The sequence below is a fragment of the Anarrhichthys ocellatus genome, unplaced genomic scaffold (assembly GCF_004355925.1).
Source record: "Anarrhichthys ocellatus isolate YVR2014 unplaced genomic scaffold, GSC_Weel_1.0 scaffold4, whole genome shotgun sequence".
Classification (NCBI taxonomy): domain Eukaryota; kingdom Metazoa; phylum Chordata; class Actinopteri; order Perciformes; family Anarhichadidae; genus Anarrhichthys; species Anarrhichthys ocellatus.
Window position 1 is genome coordinate 11,928,307 of NW_022280034.1, and position 22,248 is coordinate 11,950,554.

General features: G+C 43.9%; 1 protein-coding gene across 1 annotated transcript in view; it reads left to right on the forward strand.

The window, feature by feature from the left end:
• The first annotated feature begins 997 nt into the window (after positions 1-997).
• The window catches only part of trrap (transformation/transcription domain-associated protein), a 71,715-nt gene continuing 50,464 nt past the window's right edge, over positions 998-22,248 (forward strand). The window contains exons 1-36 of the mRNA XM_031842955.1: positions 998-1,757; positions 2,418-2,467; positions 2,719-2,829; positions 3,107-3,211; positions 3,594-3,677; positions 3,910-3,966; positions 4,156-4,281; positions 4,819-4,896; positions 5,270-5,358; positions 5,930-6,026; positions 6,246-6,384; positions 7,125-7,203; positions 7,831-8,065; positions 8,180-8,516; positions 8,617-8,714; positions 8,882-9,076; positions 9,232-9,423; positions 9,517-9,682; positions 9,793-10,049; positions 10,334-10,534; positions 11,666-11,817; positions 13,113-13,312; positions 13,663-13,880; positions 14,105-14,302; positions 14,495-14,755; positions 14,966-15,127; positions 15,343-15,439; positions 15,582-15,703; positions 17,234-17,404; positions 17,943-18,011; positions 18,997-19,017; positions 19,554-19,673; positions 19,923-20,042; positions 20,289-20,453; positions 20,570-20,751; positions 20,841-21,039. Coding sequence (XP_031698815.1) covers positions 1,652-1,757; positions 2,418-2,467; positions 2,719-2,829; positions 3,107-3,211; positions 3,594-3,677; positions 3,910-3,966; positions 4,156-4,281; positions 4,819-4,896; positions 5,270-5,358; positions 5,930-6,026; positions 6,246-6,384; positions 7,125-7,203; positions 7,831-8,065; positions 8,180-8,516; positions 8,617-8,714; positions 8,882-9,076; positions 9,232-9,423; positions 9,517-9,682; positions 9,793-10,049; positions 10,334-10,534; positions 11,666-11,817; positions 13,113-13,312; positions 13,663-13,880; positions 14,105-14,302; positions 14,495-14,755; positions 14,966-15,127; positions 15,343-15,439; positions 15,582-15,703; positions 17,234-17,404; positions 17,943-18,011; positions 18,997-19,017; positions 19,554-19,673; positions 19,923-20,042; positions 20,289-20,453; positions 20,570-20,751; positions 20,841-21,039 — 5,259 coding nt within the window. The 5' untranslated portion in view covers positions 998-1,651. The remainder of the gene's footprint in view (positions 1,758-2,417; positions 2,468-2,718; positions 2,830-3,106; positions 3,212-3,593; positions 3,678-3,909; positions 3,967-4,155; positions 4,282-4,818; positions 4,897-5,269; positions 5,359-5,929; positions 6,027-6,245; positions 6,385-7,124; positions 7,204-7,830; positions 8,066-8,179; positions 8,517-8,616; positions 8,715-8,881; positions 9,077-9,231; positions 9,424-9,516; positions 9,683-9,792; positions 10,050-10,333; positions 10,535-11,665; positions 11,818-13,112; positions 13,313-13,662; positions 13,881-14,104; positions 14,303-14,494; positions 14,756-14,965; positions 15,128-15,342; positions 15,440-15,581; positions 15,704-17,233; positions 17,405-17,942; positions 18,012-18,996; positions 19,018-19,553; positions 19,674-19,922; positions 20,043-20,288; positions 20,454-20,569; positions 20,752-20,840; positions 21,040-22,248) is intronic.

Below are 22,248 nucleotides of genomic sequence, written 5' to 3' on the forward strand. Positions count from 1 at the left end.
CAGTTCAAAGGATTCCTGCAGCCCTTGTTGGCCCCAAGTCAAGAAATGAAAAACCGTCTTGTGTTTTGTTACACTTAAAGAGTTGGCACGATGCTTGTTTTACTTTGAGCACTGAGGATTTCATGAAGGAGTCACTGGCTCCTTCAGATTGCTGCCATCTTGTGGTGAAAACAAACCATGCCAGCTAATGCAACTGTATGAAGAAATGTATTAAAACAACGAATACATTAATTTAATTCCGTTCCAGTGTCATTCCATGTCGTGCCCCTGCGTCATAATGTTTCATTGATCAGTTATTCTCTATTATAATTCCCATTAATATTACAACTGATTTATAAATCATAAGGCTACTAAATGTTGAGTTCACAATTCATGATATAACTAATTTGAACCTATACCCGTAAACCAAACCAACATGATAATTGTACAACTTCAGAATGATGAACTTAGTGGGCCTAAAGTTGGCAAAGTTGCCTATTTCAATGCTTTGCCTAAACTGCAAAATTACCAAATATATTTAAGCCATATATTTAAAGCCTACCAAAACTGCATGAGTTGGAGTGCTTTACATGCTGTCAAGCTACGGTACACCTCCCAAAGGATTCTGAACAGGGATGCGTTCAAGCACAGTTACCCGCAAAGTTACTTCCTTTGCTAACAATCCTGGGAGCCAGAAGACCATCGAAAACGATGGTCATATATCCACAGGTTTCACTGTGTATCGTTCCGCTGGTACTAGAATAAAACGTTTTGGCAAATAATTTGTTATACAAATAATTTTACAACACTAAAAATCAATTGTATCAGTCCTCCGCATATAGCGTTGCCAATCGAACATTATTACACTGTATTTATAGATTCATGGGAAAGATATGATACCCAATACGCGGAGGGATACCACACATCTTAGTTGGTCGAAAGCCCTGAGCAGCAGTGCGAGAGCGGCGGATACGGAGCGATTCGGCAGTTTCCTCTCTGTGGTGCTGGGTAAGTACGAATGGTTAGCTTTTTCTAATATACTTTGGCAAAATAGTAGGTGTTTTTCACATCCTCCTGTACACGAATGAACTTTTAAACCGTTTTTTCGTCTAAGAAAAAGTGCTTTCTCTCTGTGGCCTGTGTTTATTTCCTCTTCAAGTGTGCGTGTAATGTTAGGGGATTCGCGAGCGCTTTCTTTCTTTTGGGAAAGCTAGCTAACGGTTATTAGCTAACGGTTGCTAGCGTGTTCTGCAAATTAGTATTCAATGTGCCTTTTGTGGTGGTCTTGAGTCGATGCATAAGCGTGCAACGCCTCTTAGCAATGTAATGCTCCCCACTTTGATTTCATAAAACTCGTTTTTAATTCACAAATATTATCGCAGTATACAAACATTGTGCTAGCCGACGCTTGTTATGATGTCATCAATGTGCGCCCGGTAAGAGGCATGTTTGTGGATCTGTTACCGATTTCCGAAACGCTAATTTTTTCGTAAAAATGCTGATTTTTGCCTACATTTAATGCACATTTTACGTTAATTTCTTCATTTGAAATGAATGACAACGGATATTTTCTTCCCGCATGTTTGCAGTGTACATGAGATCACACTGAGATCTGTGCCGACTGCTGTCTGCCCCTTTCCCCACAGCAGTCCGGTCTGTCCCATCTGCCACCATGGCCTTTGTGCCCGCGCCCGCGCCCAGCCCCACTGTGGTCGACCAGACTACACTCATGAAGAAGTACCTGCAGTTTGTGGCAGCACTCACAGACGCTAACACACGTAAGTTCATAGACCTGGCAGTGCATTGCCAGACATGAGTTATTCCAGATGTAGGAAAATGGCAGAAGAAAGCCTCAAAATGATGCAGATTCAGAAAACAAATATTTATCTGTATTCAATCACATTTTAAATATCAAGGGATATATGCAACATATCCCATTAGTTTTAATCCACTTTTTAAATGATAAGAGTATTAAGTAGATATTTGTACAATAGGAATTCATGTAAGAATGAATGTAGCTATTCCCACAGACATAGAGAGGGTCTTATAACATCTCTTCTTTTGAATTTGAATCATTAAAGTTGCAAATTCAAAGCACACCTTTCTCATACATATTAATTAAATCCATACGATGCAACTTTTCTCTGCTTAGTGTCAGCAAAATATATGATTGGCACTTGTGCTCAGCATGGGCGATGTGATGAGAGCGATATGCTTTAGTCCAGTCAAAGGTACGCGTGTCTGGGAGAGTGCTTGTCTGTGTGAGTGTTGTGAATGGTGAGTGTGATTCTTGAGGTACCTTTGATCAACCTGGATGATGAAAGTAAAACTGATAAGATCTGAGAGTCCCCGCTGAGCACACGGAGGCCGCCATGAAAAGCAGAGCTATATCTTAAGAAAGTTTGATTAACGGCGACATTCTGTCCTTCAACTTCCAGCTGATGAAACAAAGCTGAAGATGATGCAGGAGGTCAGCGAGAACTTTGAAGTAAGTTTGTTTCTTTTAAAGTATGATGGTGGATTTTAAGAAGTTTAATCGATTCTGCAAAGGTCTAATTCTCTAAGGATTCTTTTGAGTTGTAACACAACCAGGGGGAAATAAAGTACGTTTTTGATGGCGTGAAATAATCTTGCAGCAAGGAAGAAAAAACCTTTGATGAAAATTGGCTCTGCACTGAAACATGACTGGATACACAGAGTTACTAAATGACATAACATGTCTTGGAATTTAAATTTCAGAATGTGACATCTTCGCCTCAGTACTCCACCTTCTTGGAACACATCATCCCTCGCTTCCTCACATTTCTTCAGGATGGAGAGGTGCAATTCCTGCAAGAAAAACCTACACAGGTATGTAGTTTTAGACTAAAGTCTGTGCTTCTTCCGAGAATCAACACTTCTAATCTGTCAATCAATGTTCAAAAACTCTACGAACAGAAATCCAGTGTAGCAGAAGTACTGATTTGATCACAGACACAAGTCTGTAAGTGAAAATGTTATGTTACATTAAGTAGCATGACTGCTGTTGTAATCCCATACACCCACTTTTGATTAAATCAGTCACTTTGATCGTATCAAATGGTTTGATACTTTGCATTAACATATTGTCCTTTTTTTTTTTTGTTAGCAATTGAGGAAGCTGGTGCTGGAAATCATCCACCGCATTCCAACAAATGAGCACCTTCGTCCTCACACCAAGAACGTCCTGTCTGTGATGTTCCGATTCCTGGAGGTATGAGTCCTATTCTCTCACAACAGAACTTTTTATTGTTATTTCTGTCATTCAGTTGCTATATAACTTTTTACACTTGTAGTGGATTGGCCTTGCTTTCTAACAGTTCATTGGTTAGCTCAGTAAATGCACATCAAGTGCTGGAAAACTAATATTAACCTCCTCCCAAAAGCTGCAACATGTGGTTATAGATTTGTTTTTGAGTAGACATTTTAATTAAGAATTATTAAAACAGGTGGGGTTTGTTGCTGTGGCATCTGAAAACAGTGACATTTGCTGACGACATATATGTATAATATGTAAATATGCACTTTTTTTAGAGATATAAGAGCTATTGTGTTTGATTTCACGTTTCACGTTCTTGGTTTTTTTTTTTACACAGATTGAAAATGAGGAAAATGTGCTGATATGCCTTCGCATCATTATTGAGCTGCACAAACAGTTCCGGCCTCCAATTTCCCAGGAGGTGAGATTCTCAGCCTTATTGCTTGAAAAAGAAATTGAGTTGTGAAAGAATTTTGTAAAGTGATATAGATGGGGCTGTCATCAATTTAGTAAATTCCCTCTATTCTAAAAGCACATTTGTCAATATTCCTGTGATGCAAGAGAGTCATTCTTTATAAAAAAAATAATATAAACACTGGACCATCTTCTTGAAGTCTTGGATTCACATGTTTTCAATAATCCTCTCTTCTCAGATTCATCACTTTCTGGACTTTGTGAAGGAGATTTACAAAGACCTTCCAAAAGTAGTTGTAAGTACAACCTTCACAGCAGGTGGCTCTGCTCTCAGTTAGAAGTGTTTGCTTCTGATTGGCTCAGGCTTTTACTGGAAACACAAAGTAAATTGCCATTTTCTTTGACTATCTGCCTTTCTTCCTTCTCCACCTGTATCCATGTTTCCTGGATTTCTTCTAACTGCCGTCTCCCTCTGCTCCCACCAGGCCAGGTACTTCGAGAACCCCCAGGTGATAGCGGAGAACACGGTTCCCTCCCCGGAAATGGTAGGCATGATCACGTCAGTGCTGGTCAAGACGGCACCAGAGAGGGAAGACAGCGAAACACGAACAGTAAGCGAACCGACCGTTTGTAGGATCTTACATCTGCATAGTTTTACAGTACTGCCTGTAACCACAGGATGGTAGTAGTGCACCATGTCGGTACTCTAACAGGAGAAACCACCAAACTGCCCTCTAATAGAAAATACATAAAAAGTATTTTACGCTCTCCTTCAGCATACATTTTCAAACTAAAGTTTTATAACGCATTCACTTATGTCAGTTTAACTTCATGCAGTGCTGACTGTGTCTCATTGAGGACCGCGGCCCTTTATTGACCGCCAGTTTGTTTTCTTTAAAATGTTTCATTTTACAAAGAGTGTACTGAAACACAACATACTCTACAAGTACTGACGAGGATTCAAATCGCCAACCTTGCGGTCAGAAGTCCACTTCTCTAAACTTGACTTTGTTTACCTCTTGATTGATGGGACCATGGGATATCTGTCAGTCACTTTATTTCATAGGGCTCCAGCTGTAGAAAGGTGCCGCTCGTGTCCAGCATTTAGCTCATCCTCATTGTGATCCTCACTTTGTTTCTGCCTCTAGCACACCATCATCCCACGGGGGTCCTTGTCTCTCAAGGTGCTGGCAGAGCTGCCTATCATAGTGGTGCTGATGTATCAGGTAAGTGACACAATCCAGAGTCCTGAATAAATTAAACAAATGTACGCAAATATGTGTATATCTGCCTTTAGCCCTAAAACACTGCAATTTTACATGTAAAGGAAACATAAAAATGTCAATACATTTGAAATGATAGGGTAAAAAAATACTTCTTTAGGGTTAGCAATTAAGTTTCCATTTATCAAAAACTGTTGACACCACTAACTGAATTAGCTCAACTGCATTTAACTAACTAAAGTCATGAGGGTTTTAGCATATCTCCCCCCCCCCCAAAAAAATATAAAAACCAGAAGTTTTGGAGTGTATCACTGAAGTTCTAATAATGCGTGTGTATTACAGTTAATGAGATGCTGTGTTTGCTCTGTCCCCTTAGCTATATAAGCTGAACATTCACAATGTGGTGTCAGAGTTTGTGCCCCTCATCATGAACACCATCATGCTCCAGGTGTCTCCGCAGGCCAGGTGAGATGCATCTGTGTGTGTGTGTGTGTGTGCGTGTGCGTGTGCGTGCTCATGGAAGTAGGCTATTCAAGTGTGTCCGATAGGATTGGAATGTGCCCTAAAACGAAGTTCATTTTCATTTTACAGCCATTAAAATTAGTTTTGGCGCGTTTAGGAGGATGATTTCCCCCCCACCATTTCTATCCAGCACTAGGGTTGTTGGCGCTGTTCCCTGACACTTTGCCTGCCAAATTTGAAGTTAAAATCCATTTTGGAAAGTCAAAATGGGAGAAATTGGCTTAGCGGGAGGTGAAACCTCTCGGGGAAGGAAGAGACTTGTGTTAAGCATTCGGAACAGGAAGGAAATGGAGCAGAGTTGATTTGGAGAAAATACCTCTGCAGTCTCTGGCAGGTATGAAGAGAGTGTCTTCCTCGCATGCAGGAACAGCTGTGACACAAACAAGTCACCAACATAGACCCTCAATTCCTCTCAACCTCTATAATTGCCGGCTACTGCAGGTATACGACATCATTAATGTCTGTGATGGGACTAAATAGCTTTTATATGTAAATCACGCTGTTTCCTTTGCAGGCAACACAAGCTTTATAACAAGGAGCTGTACGCAGACTTCATTGCTGCTCAGATCAAGACTCTGTCATTTCTAGCCTACATCATCCGAATCTACCAGGTAACACCCGCCTGGACTGTGTGTTGAATTAAATTGTTTTAGAAATGCATCCAGATTCAATTAAGAAATATTGTCCAAACATTTGGCTCGTATTAATATTGACTCGGTGTATTCATTATTCCTGCTGACCATAGCTTGCCTCCGTATACAGTCATTTTAGGAATTAATTGTGCTTTTAATCACATTGTGTGTGTGTGTGTGTGTGTGTGTACCCGTCAGGACCTGGTAGGGAAGTACTCTCAGCAGATGGTAAAGGGAATGCTGCAACTGCTGACCAACTGCCCCTCTGAGACGGCTCACCTCCGCAAGGAACTGCTCATTGCAGCCAAGCACATCCTCACTACTGACCTTCGTAGCCGTATGTATACATACACACACACACGCGCACACACACACACACACACACACACACACACACACACACACACACACACACACACACACACACACACACAAGGTACATGTATAAACAGGAAAATTGGAAGGCTCATAATGCAGTTCTTTCTCTTTGGGGAAAGTTGAAGAAACTTAAGATACATTTTTGTTTGATGTTTTTCTTCCTGGTCAAAAACATTCTTGCCGAGTCGCACTTCATTCTTCACATTTCACACTGAAATAAAATATATATATATTGGCTGTCAAACTGGCTGTAGAACCTCATTTTGATTTGGTGTCTGAGCAGAGAAAAGTGAGACTGAATGAAATGGAATAAAAGCTCAACGACCTATCAGTGACATCTTGAGACACACATTGTTGATGATTCTCTGCACTATACTGTGAGTTACTTCTGCTTTTGTGGCTCAAAACCTTTTCAGTCATTCAGCTCAATTTCAGCAAGAGATTTGACATTGTGAGGTTGAAGAAAGCTGAGGAAACTCGAGCTATAATTAGGTGATTTAGTGACAGCGGGGGGGAAAGAGCATTGACACACTTATTATTACATTTAATAAAACAAACATTTCATTTATTTTTTGTACGTTTATTATATTTGTCTTGTAAAAATGTATTATTTAACACAATTTATTGCAACACGTGTTCCAGTTTTTGTAAATCTACATTTGTTTGAATCATGCCATGAAAACATGTTTTGTGTTTCAGAGTTCATACCTTGTATGGATAAACTCTTCGATGAATCCATCCTGATCGGTTCTGGTTACACCGCTCGGGAGACTCTGAGGTGAGTTTTTGATCCCCTCGGTGTCAGATCCTCTCTCTCTCTCTCTCTCTCTCTTTCTTTCTCTCTCTCTCTCTCTCTCGGTTGATTGCTCAGCCAGGTGCATGCTAAGTTATTAATCAGGCAGCGCTCAGTGCTGCCGAAATTCTCCAAACTCCAACACTGCGGCTTAGATCACGCTGTCAAGTTGTCATGTACACCCGCATCTCTAGAGGGCAGGTAGCCAACACCCCCCCTCCCCCCTTAGGTAGACTTCAAAAGCTTGTTGACCCTCTTCAGATGCCAGACTGGCTCCCCTCATCAACAAAATAGCTGTCATTTCACATTAGCACTACATAGGAAACAAGGCAGTTGGCTGAGTCCTGACAGGACCATCAGTGTCACTCATTAGCTCTTTCTCCCCCTTTCTCCTCCACATCTCCCTTGTAGTTTCAGTTTCCTCCCAAAGCTACTCTCCATATCTGTCAAAATTTTGCTGACTGCTCCCGATTACTCCTTCTTCCTGCCTTTTTAGAAAATGTCAGTTTTAAGGGGGCACAGCCTTTTTCGGTTTTCACTACTATTAAGTCGTGAAATATGATTATAATTCTGCTCCGAATGTCACGGTTGCATGTTTCAATTTCTTCCCAGACCCTTGGCCTACAGCACGCTAGCAGACCTGGTGCACCATGTTCGTCAGAACTTGCCCCTGACGGATCTATCTCTAGCTGTGCAGCTCTTCGCCAAAAACATTGATGACGAGTCACTTCCCAGCAACATCCAGACCATGTCCTGCAAGCTGCTGCTCAACCTGGTGGACTGCATTCGTTCAAAGTCGGAGCAGGAGAACGGCAATGGACGGGACATCCTGATGAGGATGCTGGAGGTAGGCAGCACAGATCTTGGATCCGTTTAAAAGACACTGATGTGGATTACATGCATGCAATGTAATGTACTGTATGTTGTTAAGTAATCTTTCCCTCTTTTTCCTATAAATCAGGTGTTTGTGCTGAAGTTTCACACCATCGCACGTTACCAGCTCGTCTCCATCTTCAAGAAGTGCAAGCCTCAGTCAGAGATGGGTGTCGTCGACCCGGGGGTGTTACCCGGGGTGCCGGCCACACCCACTCCGTCCACCACCCCCGCCATTCCACCTCCCGCTCCTCCCACGCCCGTTGCCGCTCCGCCTGCGCCCCCAACGGCGTCCTTCGACCGAGCTAGCGAGAAGGAAGACAAGCAGACTTTTCAGGTGTCGGACTGCCGCAGCTTAGTCAAGACTCTGGTGTGCGGCGTGAAGACGATCACTTGGGGCATCACCTCTTGCAAGGCCCCGGGAGGTGAGATGACACAGATCCATGCGCAACATAGCATATCATTGTATATCTCGCATCTCGAATTTCTAACCTGTTTTTTTTTTTTTTTGTTTGTTTTTTGCAGAGGCTCAATTCATTCCTAACAAGCAGCTTCAGCCAAAAGAGACACAAATCTACATTAAGCTGGTAAAATATGCCATGCAGGCCTTGGACATCTACCAGGTACGAGTTCTTGACTTTACCATCACTATTTGTTAGTTGTACACTGAGAAAAATAAAGTAAAATGAAGTTTGCCTCTATTATAATCCTTATTAAGACATGACTGGTTAATAGAACGATTTAAATCCAACCACAGCCCGATGTAACAGCTCATGTCTCTTCTGACCAGGTTCAGGTTGCCAATAACCAGCAGACGTACATCAGGGTGGCCAACTGTCAGACTGTGCGCATGAAAGAGGAGAAAGAAGTTCTGGAGCACTTTGCCGGGGTCTTCACCATGATGAACCCCCTCACTTTCAAGGAGATCTTTCAGACAACTGTGCCGTACATGGTGGAGAGGATCTCCAAGAACTACGCGCTGCAGGTACACGCTCTCGCATATATTAAAAGTGTCACATGTGTGAATTAGTTTTGTGTCTTGTGTTATAGTTTTTTCAATACTTAACAATTCAGATAATGCAGTCTTCATTCTTAATTCATCACGAGCTATAATTCCATTTCTTGTTTTCTGTTTCACAGATTGTGGCAAATTCGTTCCTGGCCAACTTGTCGACGTCTGCACTATTTGCCACCATCCTAGTGGAGTATCTTCTGGAGAGACTACCAGAGATGGGCTCCAACGTTGAGCTCTCAAACCTTTACCTCAAGCTCTTCAAACTAGTGTTCGGCTCGGTGTCACTGTTTGCTGCTGAAAACGAACAGATGCTCAAGGTAAGTGGATGTTCTTGTGTCTTTTTTTTTTTTTGTGAGGCTAGTTTCTATTTGTGTCACTCTTAACTAATGTGACTGTCCCCGTCTCCTCAGCCACACCTCCACAAGATCGTGAACAGCTCCATGGAGCTGGCCCAATCAGCTAAGGAACCCTACAACTACTTCCTGCTTCTCCGGGCACTCTTCCGTTCCATTGGTGGAGGCAGTCATGACCTGCTCTACCAGGAGTTCCTGCCCCTTCTACCTAACCTGCTTCAAGGTAAAGCCTCACACACCATTACTCTTAAAATTTGTATTTAACAAGTGAGGAAAAAAAGTATACTCTAACTCCTCCCCTAATGCGTTCTTCTGCCCTTCCGATGCTTTTAGGTCTCAACATGCTGCAGAGTGGCCTTCACAAGCAGCACATGAAGGATCTGTTTGTGGAGTTGTGTTTGACCGTGCCGGTGCGGCTGAGCTCCTTGCTGCCCTACTTGCCCATGCTCATGGATCCGCTGGTGTCTGCCCTCAATGGCTCTCAGACTCTGGTCAGCCAGGGCCTTCGCACTCTGGAGCTGTGCGTGGACAACCTACAGCCCGACTTCCTCTACGACCACATTCAGCCTGTTAGGGCCGAGCTCATGCAGGTGGGGTTTTTTTTTCTCATTATCACGCCCAATGCAATATTTACTAAGCTGCCTGGCAGGACACATTTAGATCCTAAAGTAACTCATTTCTATCCTCTAATTGGATCATTATCTCAATATCACTTAGCATATCTGCCCTCTAGTGGTCAACAGTGGACATGGCAATATCTGCTGAACCGGGATACCTCACACACCTCTTCAACTAACTGTTTAATTCCCTGCTTCTCTTGTTTCCTATCAACACTGGAGCTTACAATAGTTCTCCTTCTCTTCCTGCGTTGCAGGCCTTGTGGCGTACCCTCCGTAATCCGGCTGAGAGCATCTCTCACGTAGCGTACCGGGTGTTGGGAAAGTTTGGTGGCAGCAACAGGAAGATGCTGAAGGAGTCTCAGAGGCTGCACTATGTGGTGACTGAGGTCCAGGGGCCGAGCATCAAGGCCGAATTCACCGACTGCAAGGCGTCCATACAGCTACCCATGGAGAAGGTAGGACCACACTTTGTTAAGTTGTTTGCAGAAAGTTTTTGGATGATTTTACATTTCCTGAAGTCCGGCTGAAGACCCTTTCTCTCCCTTCTTACCTTTTTGTAGTTCAGTTTTAGAAAGAGAGAATTAATCGTAAAAGGAGCTTGATATTCCTCATTATTGTGCTCCACTGAGAGCAATATGTCCTTGTCAGGGGGGTTGTGTGTGTGAGCGTGTGAGGAGATGTGTGTGTGTGTGCGTCTTCCAGGTAATTAAATTCATCTGCTGTTTCTCCTCCTCATCCCCAGTCAGTAATCATCAATCTAGTGTGGGCCACCATGACGGCATTATTTACTCTCACTAATGGCTGCTCCTTCTTTCTGGCTATCCATCTGTGTGTTTGCCATCATCATGGGCGCAGGCAGGACACACAGACTCCCACACTCTCACATGCTGCACACCCACATGCACGGGCTGAAGGCTCGAATACAAGCTCGTGATACAGCCTCGTGTATCGTTGGCACATTGAGGGAGGGAGAGTTTAAAGTGCTGTTAGGTAAACGGAGAGATAACAGTGATTTGAGTAACTTGAATCTGGGATTTGGATTTGAGCAGCATATTTCTGAATTTCTTCTGCTTTCTTTGCCTTTTCCAATTCTTTACCTCTAGGAAGTAAAAGGCTTGAATAGGAAGTTTCGTTTTCTTAGAAGTTTATATTCAAAATCTTCTTTTTCTTCAATTTTGTATCAAAAGTTCGAGTAATAGAGAACTTACAAGAGTCTCAGTCCTGACAGAAATATCCCGATATCCTAATTCACTGACAGGTCTACAATTCAATCCTGCTTTGCCCTCATCTCTCCTCTCACCCTCCCTTTATTCTCGCATCCTCCTCATCTTCTCCCCTCTGCTCTGAGTGGCATTAATTAGTTAATTTTCTCCATGTTTTTTAAGTGCCCGGCTGCTGTGGCTTGTCAGCCCATAATATAGAAATCATAATGACCTTTGCTTGGCCAGATGGCGCCCTGTGTTGCTTCCTGCAGATTTATCACAATATTGCAATTAAATTCCCATATTATTTAATATAAAATGGTGAAAAAGATTACTTAAAAGATTTTTAAGTAATTTTGATCTGGTATGTATATTCCCCTCCAGGCGATAGAAACGGCTCTTGACTGTCTGAAGAGTGCCAACACAGAGCCCTACTACAGACGACAGGCCTGGGAGGTCATTAAGTGTTTCCTGGTGGCCATGACCAGTCTGGACGACAACAAGCACGCTCTCTACCAGCTTCTGTCTCATCCCAAGTAAGTAAACATTCTGTGGTTAATGTGGTATTCATTCAAAAAAAAAAAAAAAAAAGTCAAATATATTTTAAGGATGTTCTTGAGCGTTTATAAATCTACAAACCACACACATCCACGTCTCTGATCACTCTACCATCAGCTTTGTGCGTATCGGCTCACCTCCACCCCTATCGGACACGCTCTGCTTTCAGTCTCTTCCGTCACGTCTTCCCCTCTCCCCCACCACCACGCCCTGCCTCATCAATTCTGTCTCAAGAGCGGGAGCTGCTAATTACACACTCACAGCCCCCACCCACCCACCCTGTGGCAGGCTTCACTGCGAGGCGGAGACACATACATGAAGGGGGGTCGGACGTAGGCTGGGTTAGTCACATTACCATCATTGATCCTCGGGCAGGGGCTAATTGACTTTCCCCTGTCTGTTTATGCTACACCATGCCCCTTACACTCTCCTGTCATTATGCACTAACACAGGCATCCACATGAATACGTCTGTTAGCACATTTCTGTGGGGATAATGAGGTGTGTCAGTTATGATCAGGAGGCCTGCACCTGCCCCCTCCTCATGTAAGATGTCTCGATTTGCTGTGTCCTCACTCTCTCAAAAGATTATTGTCTCCTTTTTTTTTTTTTCTCTCTCTCTCTCTCTCTTCATCTTCTTTCACATTCCTCTGCCTCAGTACTTGGTCACTGTAAAAGTACCCGTTGGTAGTTTTAAAAGAAGAAGAAAAAAAAAGAGAGAGAGAACGTCATGAAATGCCAACTGGGGAGAATGCAGTAGTGTTGGAGTGGCAGGCCCCCGGATGAGTGAAGGGCAAGCTATGTGACATTCTGTCAGCCATGCCGCCCCCTACTTTCTCCACCCGCCATGCTACGTGCTAGCTCTTTTCTCCCCCCCCTCCACTTCTCTCTTTTAAAAGGCAATAATGAAATGAAGCGATCCATCAGGTCTGCCCCTGGTGTGTGGCATTATAAAACACAAGCTCAAGCATGGAGAAAACAGCTGCTCAATCACACCAAGGCCCAGTAGCCTTCAGCTGCAGTAAATAACTAAAATACCAACAGGGGACAAAGAGGGAGGCAGAGAAACAGAAAGGCAGAAGGAGCTAAGAGGAGAGGGAATATTTAAGGCAATGGACATGGATCTTTATTTTTGAAATATTAGCAAACGGGCTGCTGAACACGGACCACTAAATGATTTTTGGGCTTTTCGCTAAAGTTTCAGTGCCACTGTCACATATTGTCCTTGTTAATATGTGATCCTATAATTTATTGTGTGTTTTCTCCCCCTTTAGCTTCGCTGAGAAGTGGATCCCCAATGTCATCATCTCTCACCGCTACAAAGCACAAGACACGCCCGCCCGCAGAACTTTTGAGCAGGCCCTGACTGGGGCTTTCATGTCCGCTGTGATAAAGGACCTGAGGCCCAGCGCGCTGCCCTTCGTAGCCAGCCTGATTCGCCACTACACCATGGTCGCTGTGGCTCAGCAGTGTGGTGAGGGACCGGTGCTCTTTCCACTCTCTACATCTAATATTAGCTTTCTGTTTTGCCCCGGTATTGGCATTGATTCACAGCTGCACAACAATATCAGTCTCTTTCCAATTTTGTCCTTTTGCTGACTTTTCTGTTTCTCTATTAAGATTTTTATAAAATCCTCATTCTTTTTAGATTCAATGTACTAATTAGGGGACTATTATCAGAACAAAGCGAACGTTCAGGCTCCCTCATGTGGCTCAATGGTTTACTGCAGATACAAATCTTTAGTAAAAGACTATGGAAGAAATTCTGCACGTTTTTCTGGCGGCCCATAATTCCTTTCCACTTGTGCCTCCCCGTGATCCCAGGTCCGTTCCTGCTGCCAAGCTACCAGCTGGGCAGCCAGCCGAGCACGGCCATGTTCCACAGCGAGGAGAACGGCTCAAAGGGAATGGACCCGCTGGTTCTGATCGACGCCATAGCTATCTGCATGGCGTACGAGGAGAAGGAGCTGTGTAAGATTGGGGAGGTGGCCCTGGCGGTCATCTTCGACGTCGCCAGCATTATCCTTGGCTCCAAGGAGAGGGTAAGTCTCTGGGGGGAGGATAATGGAGGCTTCAGTTATTTTATGAATATCATAAAGACGTTCTACTCATTGTGCTAATTATTTTATATCTCTGGTGGTGTCTGTGCTGGCCATTAATATAACTCGATGTTTCACCCCTTGATGAAATTGAAAGGTTCTTGACATTTAATAATCATTCTTCTACGTGTTTGGTCATCGTCCTGTCCTCTTCTCTACATCTTCAGGCTTGCCAGCTGCCCCTGTTCTCCTACATCGTGGAGCGTCTGTGCGCCTGCTGCTATGAGCAGGCCTGGTACGCCAAGCTCGGCGGTGTGGTGTCCATCAAGTTCCTCATGGAGAGGCTGCCTCTGATCTGGGTGCTGCAGAACCAGCTCACCTTTCTCAAGGCCCTTCTCTTCGTGATGATGGACCTCACGGGAGAGGTGAGAGAAAATGACTAAACAATCTAGAAGTGACCGTACAAAGATTTACCTGCATCCGTTTGTTGTCGACTTGTGTTCACGAGGTGTTTTACAAAAGGCTCGCAGGAGGTTCAATGTAACAACTTTCCTCTTTTGTTGCACCACTCACTGCAGTAGCAGTGTACTTACTAACTTATTGATTTTCACAATGAGGTGTCGAATGGCGCCGTGGCCATGGCTAAGACCACCCTGGAGCAGTTGCTCGTGCGCTGTGCCACTCCGCTGAAAGACGAGGAGAAGACCGAGGAGCTGCTGGCCGCCCAGGACAAGTCTTTCCACATGGTCACGCACGACCTGGTGCGAGAGGTCACCTCCCCCAACTCAACTGTCAGGAAGCAGGCCATGCACTCCCTGCAGGTGCTCGCCCAGGTCACCGGCAAGAGCGTCACCGTCATCATGGAGCCACACAAAGAGGTGAAACCAAGGACTGTAGTGTTTTCTCCAACTGTGTATATATACTGTGCTGGACAAGACTTTGTTTTATGTAAAATGCACCCAATATTTCAGCTTAAACTCAAGATAGGCTACAATTACAGATGCAGTGTGTCTGGTCACTCTGGACTGAAATAAAGTCTTTTAATCCACATTCATTGATTTTTTTTTTTTTTGTTTCCTTCTCTTCAGGTTTTGCAAGATATGGTTCCTCCGAAGAAACACCTGCTCCGCCACCAGCCTGCCAACGCCCAGATTGGCCTGATGGAGGGCAACACCTTCTGCACCACCCTGCAGCCCCGTCTCTTCACAATGGACCTCAATGTCATGGAGCACAAGGTCTTCTACACAGAGGTATGCAAGAGGCAGAGGTCACTGACCGGAATCAAATCTTCCGTTACTATGATTTCCTCATTTGTTTTTATCACACATTCATTCAATTTTCTTGTGTTTGTGGATATTTTCACAAAGCTCCTTTTTTTCCCCACATTGTTTTTTGGGGCATATTTTCACTAAATATATAAACATTTCAAATAGTGTTGACCTATGACCTTTGCCCCTCCCCCCAGCTGTTGAACCTGTGTGAGACGGAGGATGCTGCTCTGATGAAGCTGCCCTGCTACAAGAGCCTTCCCTCCCTCGTTCCCCTCCGCATCGCTGCTCTCAGTGAGTTGGCCTTCACATTGAATGAATAACTATCTAAGACAACATTTTGAAGTATTTAAATAATGCTGACTTGCTATGTTTGGATTATTCCATCTTTTTTTGTCAGACAGGGTTTGTTTAATGTTACTTTTTCCCCGTTTAGATGCCCTTGCAGCTTGTAATTACTTACCACAGTCCAGAGAGAAGATCATTGCTGCCCTGTTCAAAGCCCTCAACTCCACCAACAATGAGCTGCAGGAAGCGGGCGAGGCGTGTATGAGGAAGGTCAGTGCAGCATCTCTTAACCTGGTTTGTGTTGCTTGTAATTAGTTTACATTTGGACTTACAGGAAAATGTTACACTTCAAATTGTAGAATGTTTAAAGCAGGCTGCATTTATAAATGTTTACAGTTCACAATCTCGACCAAAGCGGTCGACACATCTTTATTTCTGTCCTTTTAGCATCTTTACATTGGCTCTATTTTTAAAAAGAAGATTGATTTTGAATTTATTTCAAGACGTTATTGATTACTGAGAAAGCTCAGACCTGCGTTACATCACTCACTTCAACTGCAGTTCCCTTTGAGCAGAAAACAGCCTGAGACGCACTGACATGACCTTTCTAAGTCTGGATTAAAGACTGCGCCTTAAGCTATGAAGCGATCCACCCGAGTTCACACGGTGGCACCCTTTAAATCTTTTCTACAATCACATTTTCTACACCTTTTTTTAAAATGGCCTTCTTCTGTGTCGCCCTTATACCTTTTTTTTTATTTATTTATTTTTTTTATTTCGCTCTTATGTTATTTAAGTGCTTTTAAATTGTGTTATTGTTTTTCATATTTTGTTTTCTAAGTAGTTTTTTATTATCTTGTTTTCCGTGCTTCTCTTCTTTCCTGCTCTCTTTTATCTGTGCCACTCATGTCATTTGCCATCTTAGAGGTCCTTTGTTAATCCTACCCTCGTACCATTTCCCCACCCAATTATATTCACCCGGACCTCCCTCTGCTTTATCACACTCTCTATTCATCAAAGTATCCATACCATCTCCACCTCTATCCATCTACCTCGAGCTCTTTGTCTCCTTTTCCTTCCATTGCTGTGTCCTTCATTTTCTTTCTTTGCCACCATCGCTCCTTTCCACCATCCTTTTGATTTTTTTATTTATTTTTCTGCCTCGCCATTCTCTGCTCTCTCCGTTCTTTCATCTCTGCCCTGCTCGCACTAATGAGCGCTGCCATGGCCCGATCGATACAGGATGGAGTGTTTGTTCTCTGCACTGAGAGGAAAATTAATGTGGCTGCCATGCATCATTCCCTCGTGTGTGTGTGTGTGTGTGTGTGTGTGTGTGTGATATCAGTGTTTGGTGTTGGCATGTGTGCTTGTTTATGGCTGGTCATGCCCTCATTTGAGTGGCCTTAGTTCCTTAATGGAGACACAAGGGGTAGCGAACAGTTCATGGTGCTGGAAAACCTGACAAGGCCAGGTGTAATGTAGAGGGGAAAACAAATTTGTGGAAGGGACATTAAAATTATTCGGTACAAAATAAATCTGTTCACAGACCTCAATAATACTTTAAAGCTTCAACTACTTTTTTATGAAAGGTTTGATAACATCGGAGAAAAACAAGCCTGTATTCCGAGTTATGATGATGTCATCTTTTTCTATATTTACAAATTCTACCTTAGGTTTTTCAACATTACTATCTTGTTTCCTTTACAATATTTATTTATATTAAGAGTTGTATGTAAACGTTTTGAAGTTTCCCCTGTAATCTTTTATGTTTTATTTTTTTAATTTAAATTTATTTTTTAGTTCCTGGAAGGCGCAACCATTGAGGTGGACCAGATCCACACTCACATGCGGCCCCTGCTGATGATGCTGGGGGACTACCGCAGCCTGACGCTCAATGTGGTGAACCGGCTGACCTCCGTCACTCGCCTTTTCCCCAACTCCTTCAACGACAAGTTCTGTGATCAGATGATGGTGAGATCTCTTCATTCTGCAACAACGGCACAGAACACAGTTTATAATAATGGCATCAACATGACAGCAAGACCTTTTAACTGTGGCAGTGTTACTGAAGGTTATTTTATCTCTAAATATCTGATACTTTTTTTAAGTTTGAATGTTTTACTGAGTAATTGCCGAAATTTATTAGAGTATTGCTTTCTGTGATACATGCTAGTGCACACTAGCCACATGCAGATTTGATTCTTGTCCTTAGGTTGATATTTTTTGGGTAGCAATGCCAACAGGGCTCACATGGTTAATACAAGGTGTCAGTTCATGGTCCAGTAATGGTTATTGTCTGCCCACTGTGTAGTAGCTTCACAAAGAAAAAGAAAAATATATATATTTTCATTAATTACTTGAATCTTTTGAGTAAATATTTGGTCTTTGCTGGTGCCATGCTCTGCCTATTGAGCTAGGCAGACACACACACACACACACACACACACACACACACACACTTTGCCAACACACAGTCTCAATCTTATCTTTCTCTGTCTCTCTTTCTCAGCAACACCTTAGGAAGTGGATGGAGGTAGTTGTAATGACACACAAGGGAGGCCAGCGAAGTGATGGCAGTGTAAGTATACACACCAGAGAGTTCAATGCGTACACCTTTAAGAAATTGAATACAAAATGTGAATACATCGCTCATGACATGTAGATGTGTTTTTGTTTCTACTATTTAGTTTAGTATGAATCTCGTTTGAATGCAATGAAGATGCAGTCATATCCTGTAGGAGGCGGGGTCAACACCGCTGTCTACTGGCACATTTTTTACACAGGGGGAAAAAAAAAGGGGCAGAGAATGTAGTCAACACCTCCTCAATGTGGCTTCCTCCCAGATGAGTTGTGAGTGGCCATATTACAATCAATGATTAATTAGGCGCCAGGCAGGCGGTGGTGGGCCCAGCGCTGCGTCTCCTCATTATCTCCCCGACAGATAACCTTGTAAGTGCAGATAAAAAAGGTGAGAGCGAAAGAGAGGAGGAGAAAAAAACCCAGCTGCCTCTCCCCCGCAGAAATAAAACCCATCTTCTTCTGCCTTCCCTTTATGCGAGTCCATCCTGCCCCGTCTTAAAACGGTGTGTTTAATTAGATGCAAATTGGCCCTCTGTCTTTCCCTCCCTCTCAACCCGGGGGTCTTTGTGCGTGTTGACAGGAAGGCTGGCAGTGACAATAAAGCCGGGGTCAGGGGTCAGTTAGCCAAGCCCGGTAAAGACAAAAACTGGGGAAAGAGGACGGAGCAGGGCTGAGGAGGATGGGCATGAAAGCAGGGTTTGACAGAGTATTGAGCCGAGTAACGGGTTGAGAGGAGCAGTAAAGATGTCGCATGAAAGAAAACGGAAAGGGTTTAACCAAAACAAAATATCAGTCTCCCCCGTTATTCACCAAACGCTGAGAAAAGTTGTTCCTGAGGTCAATCATAAAGTGTTGTCTGCCCATTCATTTCATTATCACCCCGTCTCATCGGCTCACCTTCCACACGGAACGAAGGCCGACGACACACAATTGCACACGTACTGCTTTGCTGACTCTGATCATTGTCTCCCGTTCCGGTACAGCCTGCGTTGGAGGGCGTTGAGGTGAGATGTGACCCGGTGTTGCGCCCCCTGTTGGCGACTCTCTGTGATTTCAGCTTCGTCGACCCAATGTCGTGGTATTGGTGCTGTTGGAGTTCCCCCTGTATTTCTGTGTCCGTCTCTGTGGTCGTCTTCCGACACTTGACTGTCGTCTCAACCTTGCTCTAACCTCACCTTTTTGACTGTTTTAGAAATGTCCAATCCTTCATCCCTTCCCCTTTGACTTCCCCCCCTCTAAGATACTGATAATACAAGGTTGATGAAAGTGATCATGCATACTGTCCTTTTATTTGTTTGTACCCTGCGTGAATGTAATCTAAGAACTCATGCAAGTGAGGTACTCTGCACCTTTCCCCTGGGAGGTTAACTCCGCACTGATTGCATTTTCAGTCGTTTGACTTGTCCTCGTCTTTCTACAGTGGCTGTCCTTAATGGCTGTCATTAAGAAATTATGTCCATGTCTAGTTCCATCATCCTTTCAAAAAATTTCATCCGCTCCCTTCTTTCCTCTGCTCTTCTTCCTCTGACTCTTCCTCCAGGAGATGAAGATCTGTTCTGCCATCATTAACCTGTTCCACCTGATCCCAGCTGCACCTCAGACTCTGGTCAAACCTCTGCTGGAGGTGGTGATGAAGACAGAGAGGGCCATGCTCATAGAGGTAGGACACCAACTTCAAGATGTAAGGATGTTACAGCTTGAAAAGCTGTAACATCGACATTACTTCATGCATTTTATAGGCTAAGTAGGCAATGCATGATCATTTTAAGACGAACTCTTTCTGATGTATAGTATAAATGGTACATTTAACTCCCAGTGCATTTGCCTTCATGAAATCCTTACCATCTTTTCCTGTTTCCGCCTGTTTCCACTCCCTCCTCTGCTGCTTCACTCATCCCTCCTGTGGCAGGCCGGCAGTCCATTCAGGGAGCCTTTGATCAAGTTCCTGACACGTCACCCATCTCAGACGGTGGAGCTGTTCATGATGGAGGCTACGCTGAACGACCCCCAGTGGAGTCGCATGTTCATGGTCAGACACTGGCAGCTCTAAGTAGCAGTCCCTCCAGGACTTTTTATTGACACATTTGCCATCAAAACTGCATTTTGCCTCCGCACTAATCGGCTATAATCGTATATAATGGGTGTTTCGAGGCTTAGTGGTCCTGTAAACCACCCACATTGAGACAGATCACTCCCAGTAGAAACATCTTAATTTCCTGTATCATATGTCTTTGAAGGTGTTATAGTTACAGTATGTCTGTGTGTTCATATACAGAGTTTTCTGAAACACAAAGATGCCAAGCCACTAAGAGACGTGCTGGCTTCTAACCCCAACCGCTTCGTCCCTCTGCTTGTCCCCGCTGGCACTGCAGCAACTGTTCGACCTGGATCTCCGTCCACCACCACAGCCAGATTGGACCTGCAGTTTCAGGCTATCAAGGTACACATAACCGTAAAGCTGTATTTATATTTTTGCACAGCCCTAATCTGAATACTACATTCAGTAATTCCATCATATGACCTCTAGCCTGTTCCTTCTTCATCCCTTCTGCTCAGATTATCAGCATCATAGTGAAAAATGATGAGGGTTGGCTGGCAGGGCAGCACTCCCTGGTCAGTCAGCTGAGGCGAGTCTGGGTCAGCGAGGCCTTCCAGGAGAGACACCGCAAAGACAACATGGCTGCCACCAACTGGAAGGAGCCCAAGCTGCTGGCCTTCTGCCTGCTCAGCTACTGCAAGTATGTACACTTATTCAAATGGAAATATCAGACAAAGTTGTCAAACGATCTGAAAATCGACATTGACCCCCCCCTTGTCTCCTCAACAGGCGTAACTACTCAGAGATTGAGCTGCTGTTCCAGCTGCTGCGCGCCTTCACAGGTCGCTTCTTATGCAACATGACCTTCCTGAAGGAGTATATGGAGGAGGAGATTCCCAAGAACTACTCCATTGCTCAAAAACGGGCCCTGTTCTTCCGCTTCGTTGAGTTCAATGACCCTCACTTCAACGATGAGCTTAAAGCTAAGGTACGTACACAGACTACATGCCAGAGGTACCTGAAATTACCAATAAGAATACCTTTTGCCAACAGATTTAATACGGAGTCTTAAAATCCACACGGGAAATAAAGTATTGGTCTAGTGGGAGGTGTTAAACACTGAAACCAGCTGACCATTCCTCCAGTTGAAATGAGTTGATGGATACATTACACCATCTGTTTTTGTAACATATTTAAACGAATAGTTTAAAACTATGAGGCACATGTGGGCCTTAATTTAAAAGAATCTGATATGTTTTGGACTTTTTGCATTGTGCTGGAAAAATAGATGCCGATCTTGGAAAATTGAGACGTAATCTTTTGGACTGTAATGATGGATTATAAATGATGTTTCTAAATTCTTTGAGCATCTCCTCGGCTTGCTTAGCTTCCCCAGCGTGGGGACCTGATCTGTGTGACTTCTATGCTCGGTGTGTTTTGTACCAGAAGTTCTTTGATGGAATCGGGAAGGTCATTGTCTGGTTGTAGACCCTCAGAGGCTCACGCATGAATGCTTCCGTCCTCTCTACCTGACCTGCTGCTGCTGCAAACCATTACAATCATTCGGGCTGCTTTTTAATTAAGATCACTCTCCCGCATGCACGCTCACAAGCATACACACACACAGAGACGGACGCACACATACACATTTTGCACAGCTGTAATAGGCTCACAACCTGGCACAGGAGAGCAACAGCGCTGCTGTTAAGTACAAACGGGTCAGTGGGGAAGGCTGGCAAACTCCAGCACATAGCCAAATGACTGTGTGGCAGGAAACACACAGATGAAAAGTGCAGTGTACCCACACCCCCAAATCCAAGGACATGCACTCACTGTGTCTTTCCAGGCCCGAATGTTGCATTTTCATATTTAGCAAAACAAAGTTTCGTCCCTCATATAACACAACACCCCGCCCCCACATCCATAATTTCGCTCATATTGTTGTTTTCCCCCTTAATTATCCTCTTCTGGTGCGCAGCAGCTGCCAGCTGTGCATGTGAGGACATACAGAAAAGAGAGCGTGTGTTTGCGTGTGAATGTTTGTGTTGATTGGTGTACAAGTCGCGAGCAAGAGAATGAGTGTGGCAGTCTGGCATTTAAATAATTGCCATTTGCATTTACCCAGAAGCTTTATATCACAGGGGAGGGTGGTGTGTGTGTGTGTGTGTGTGTGTGTGTGTGTGTGTGTGTGTGTGTG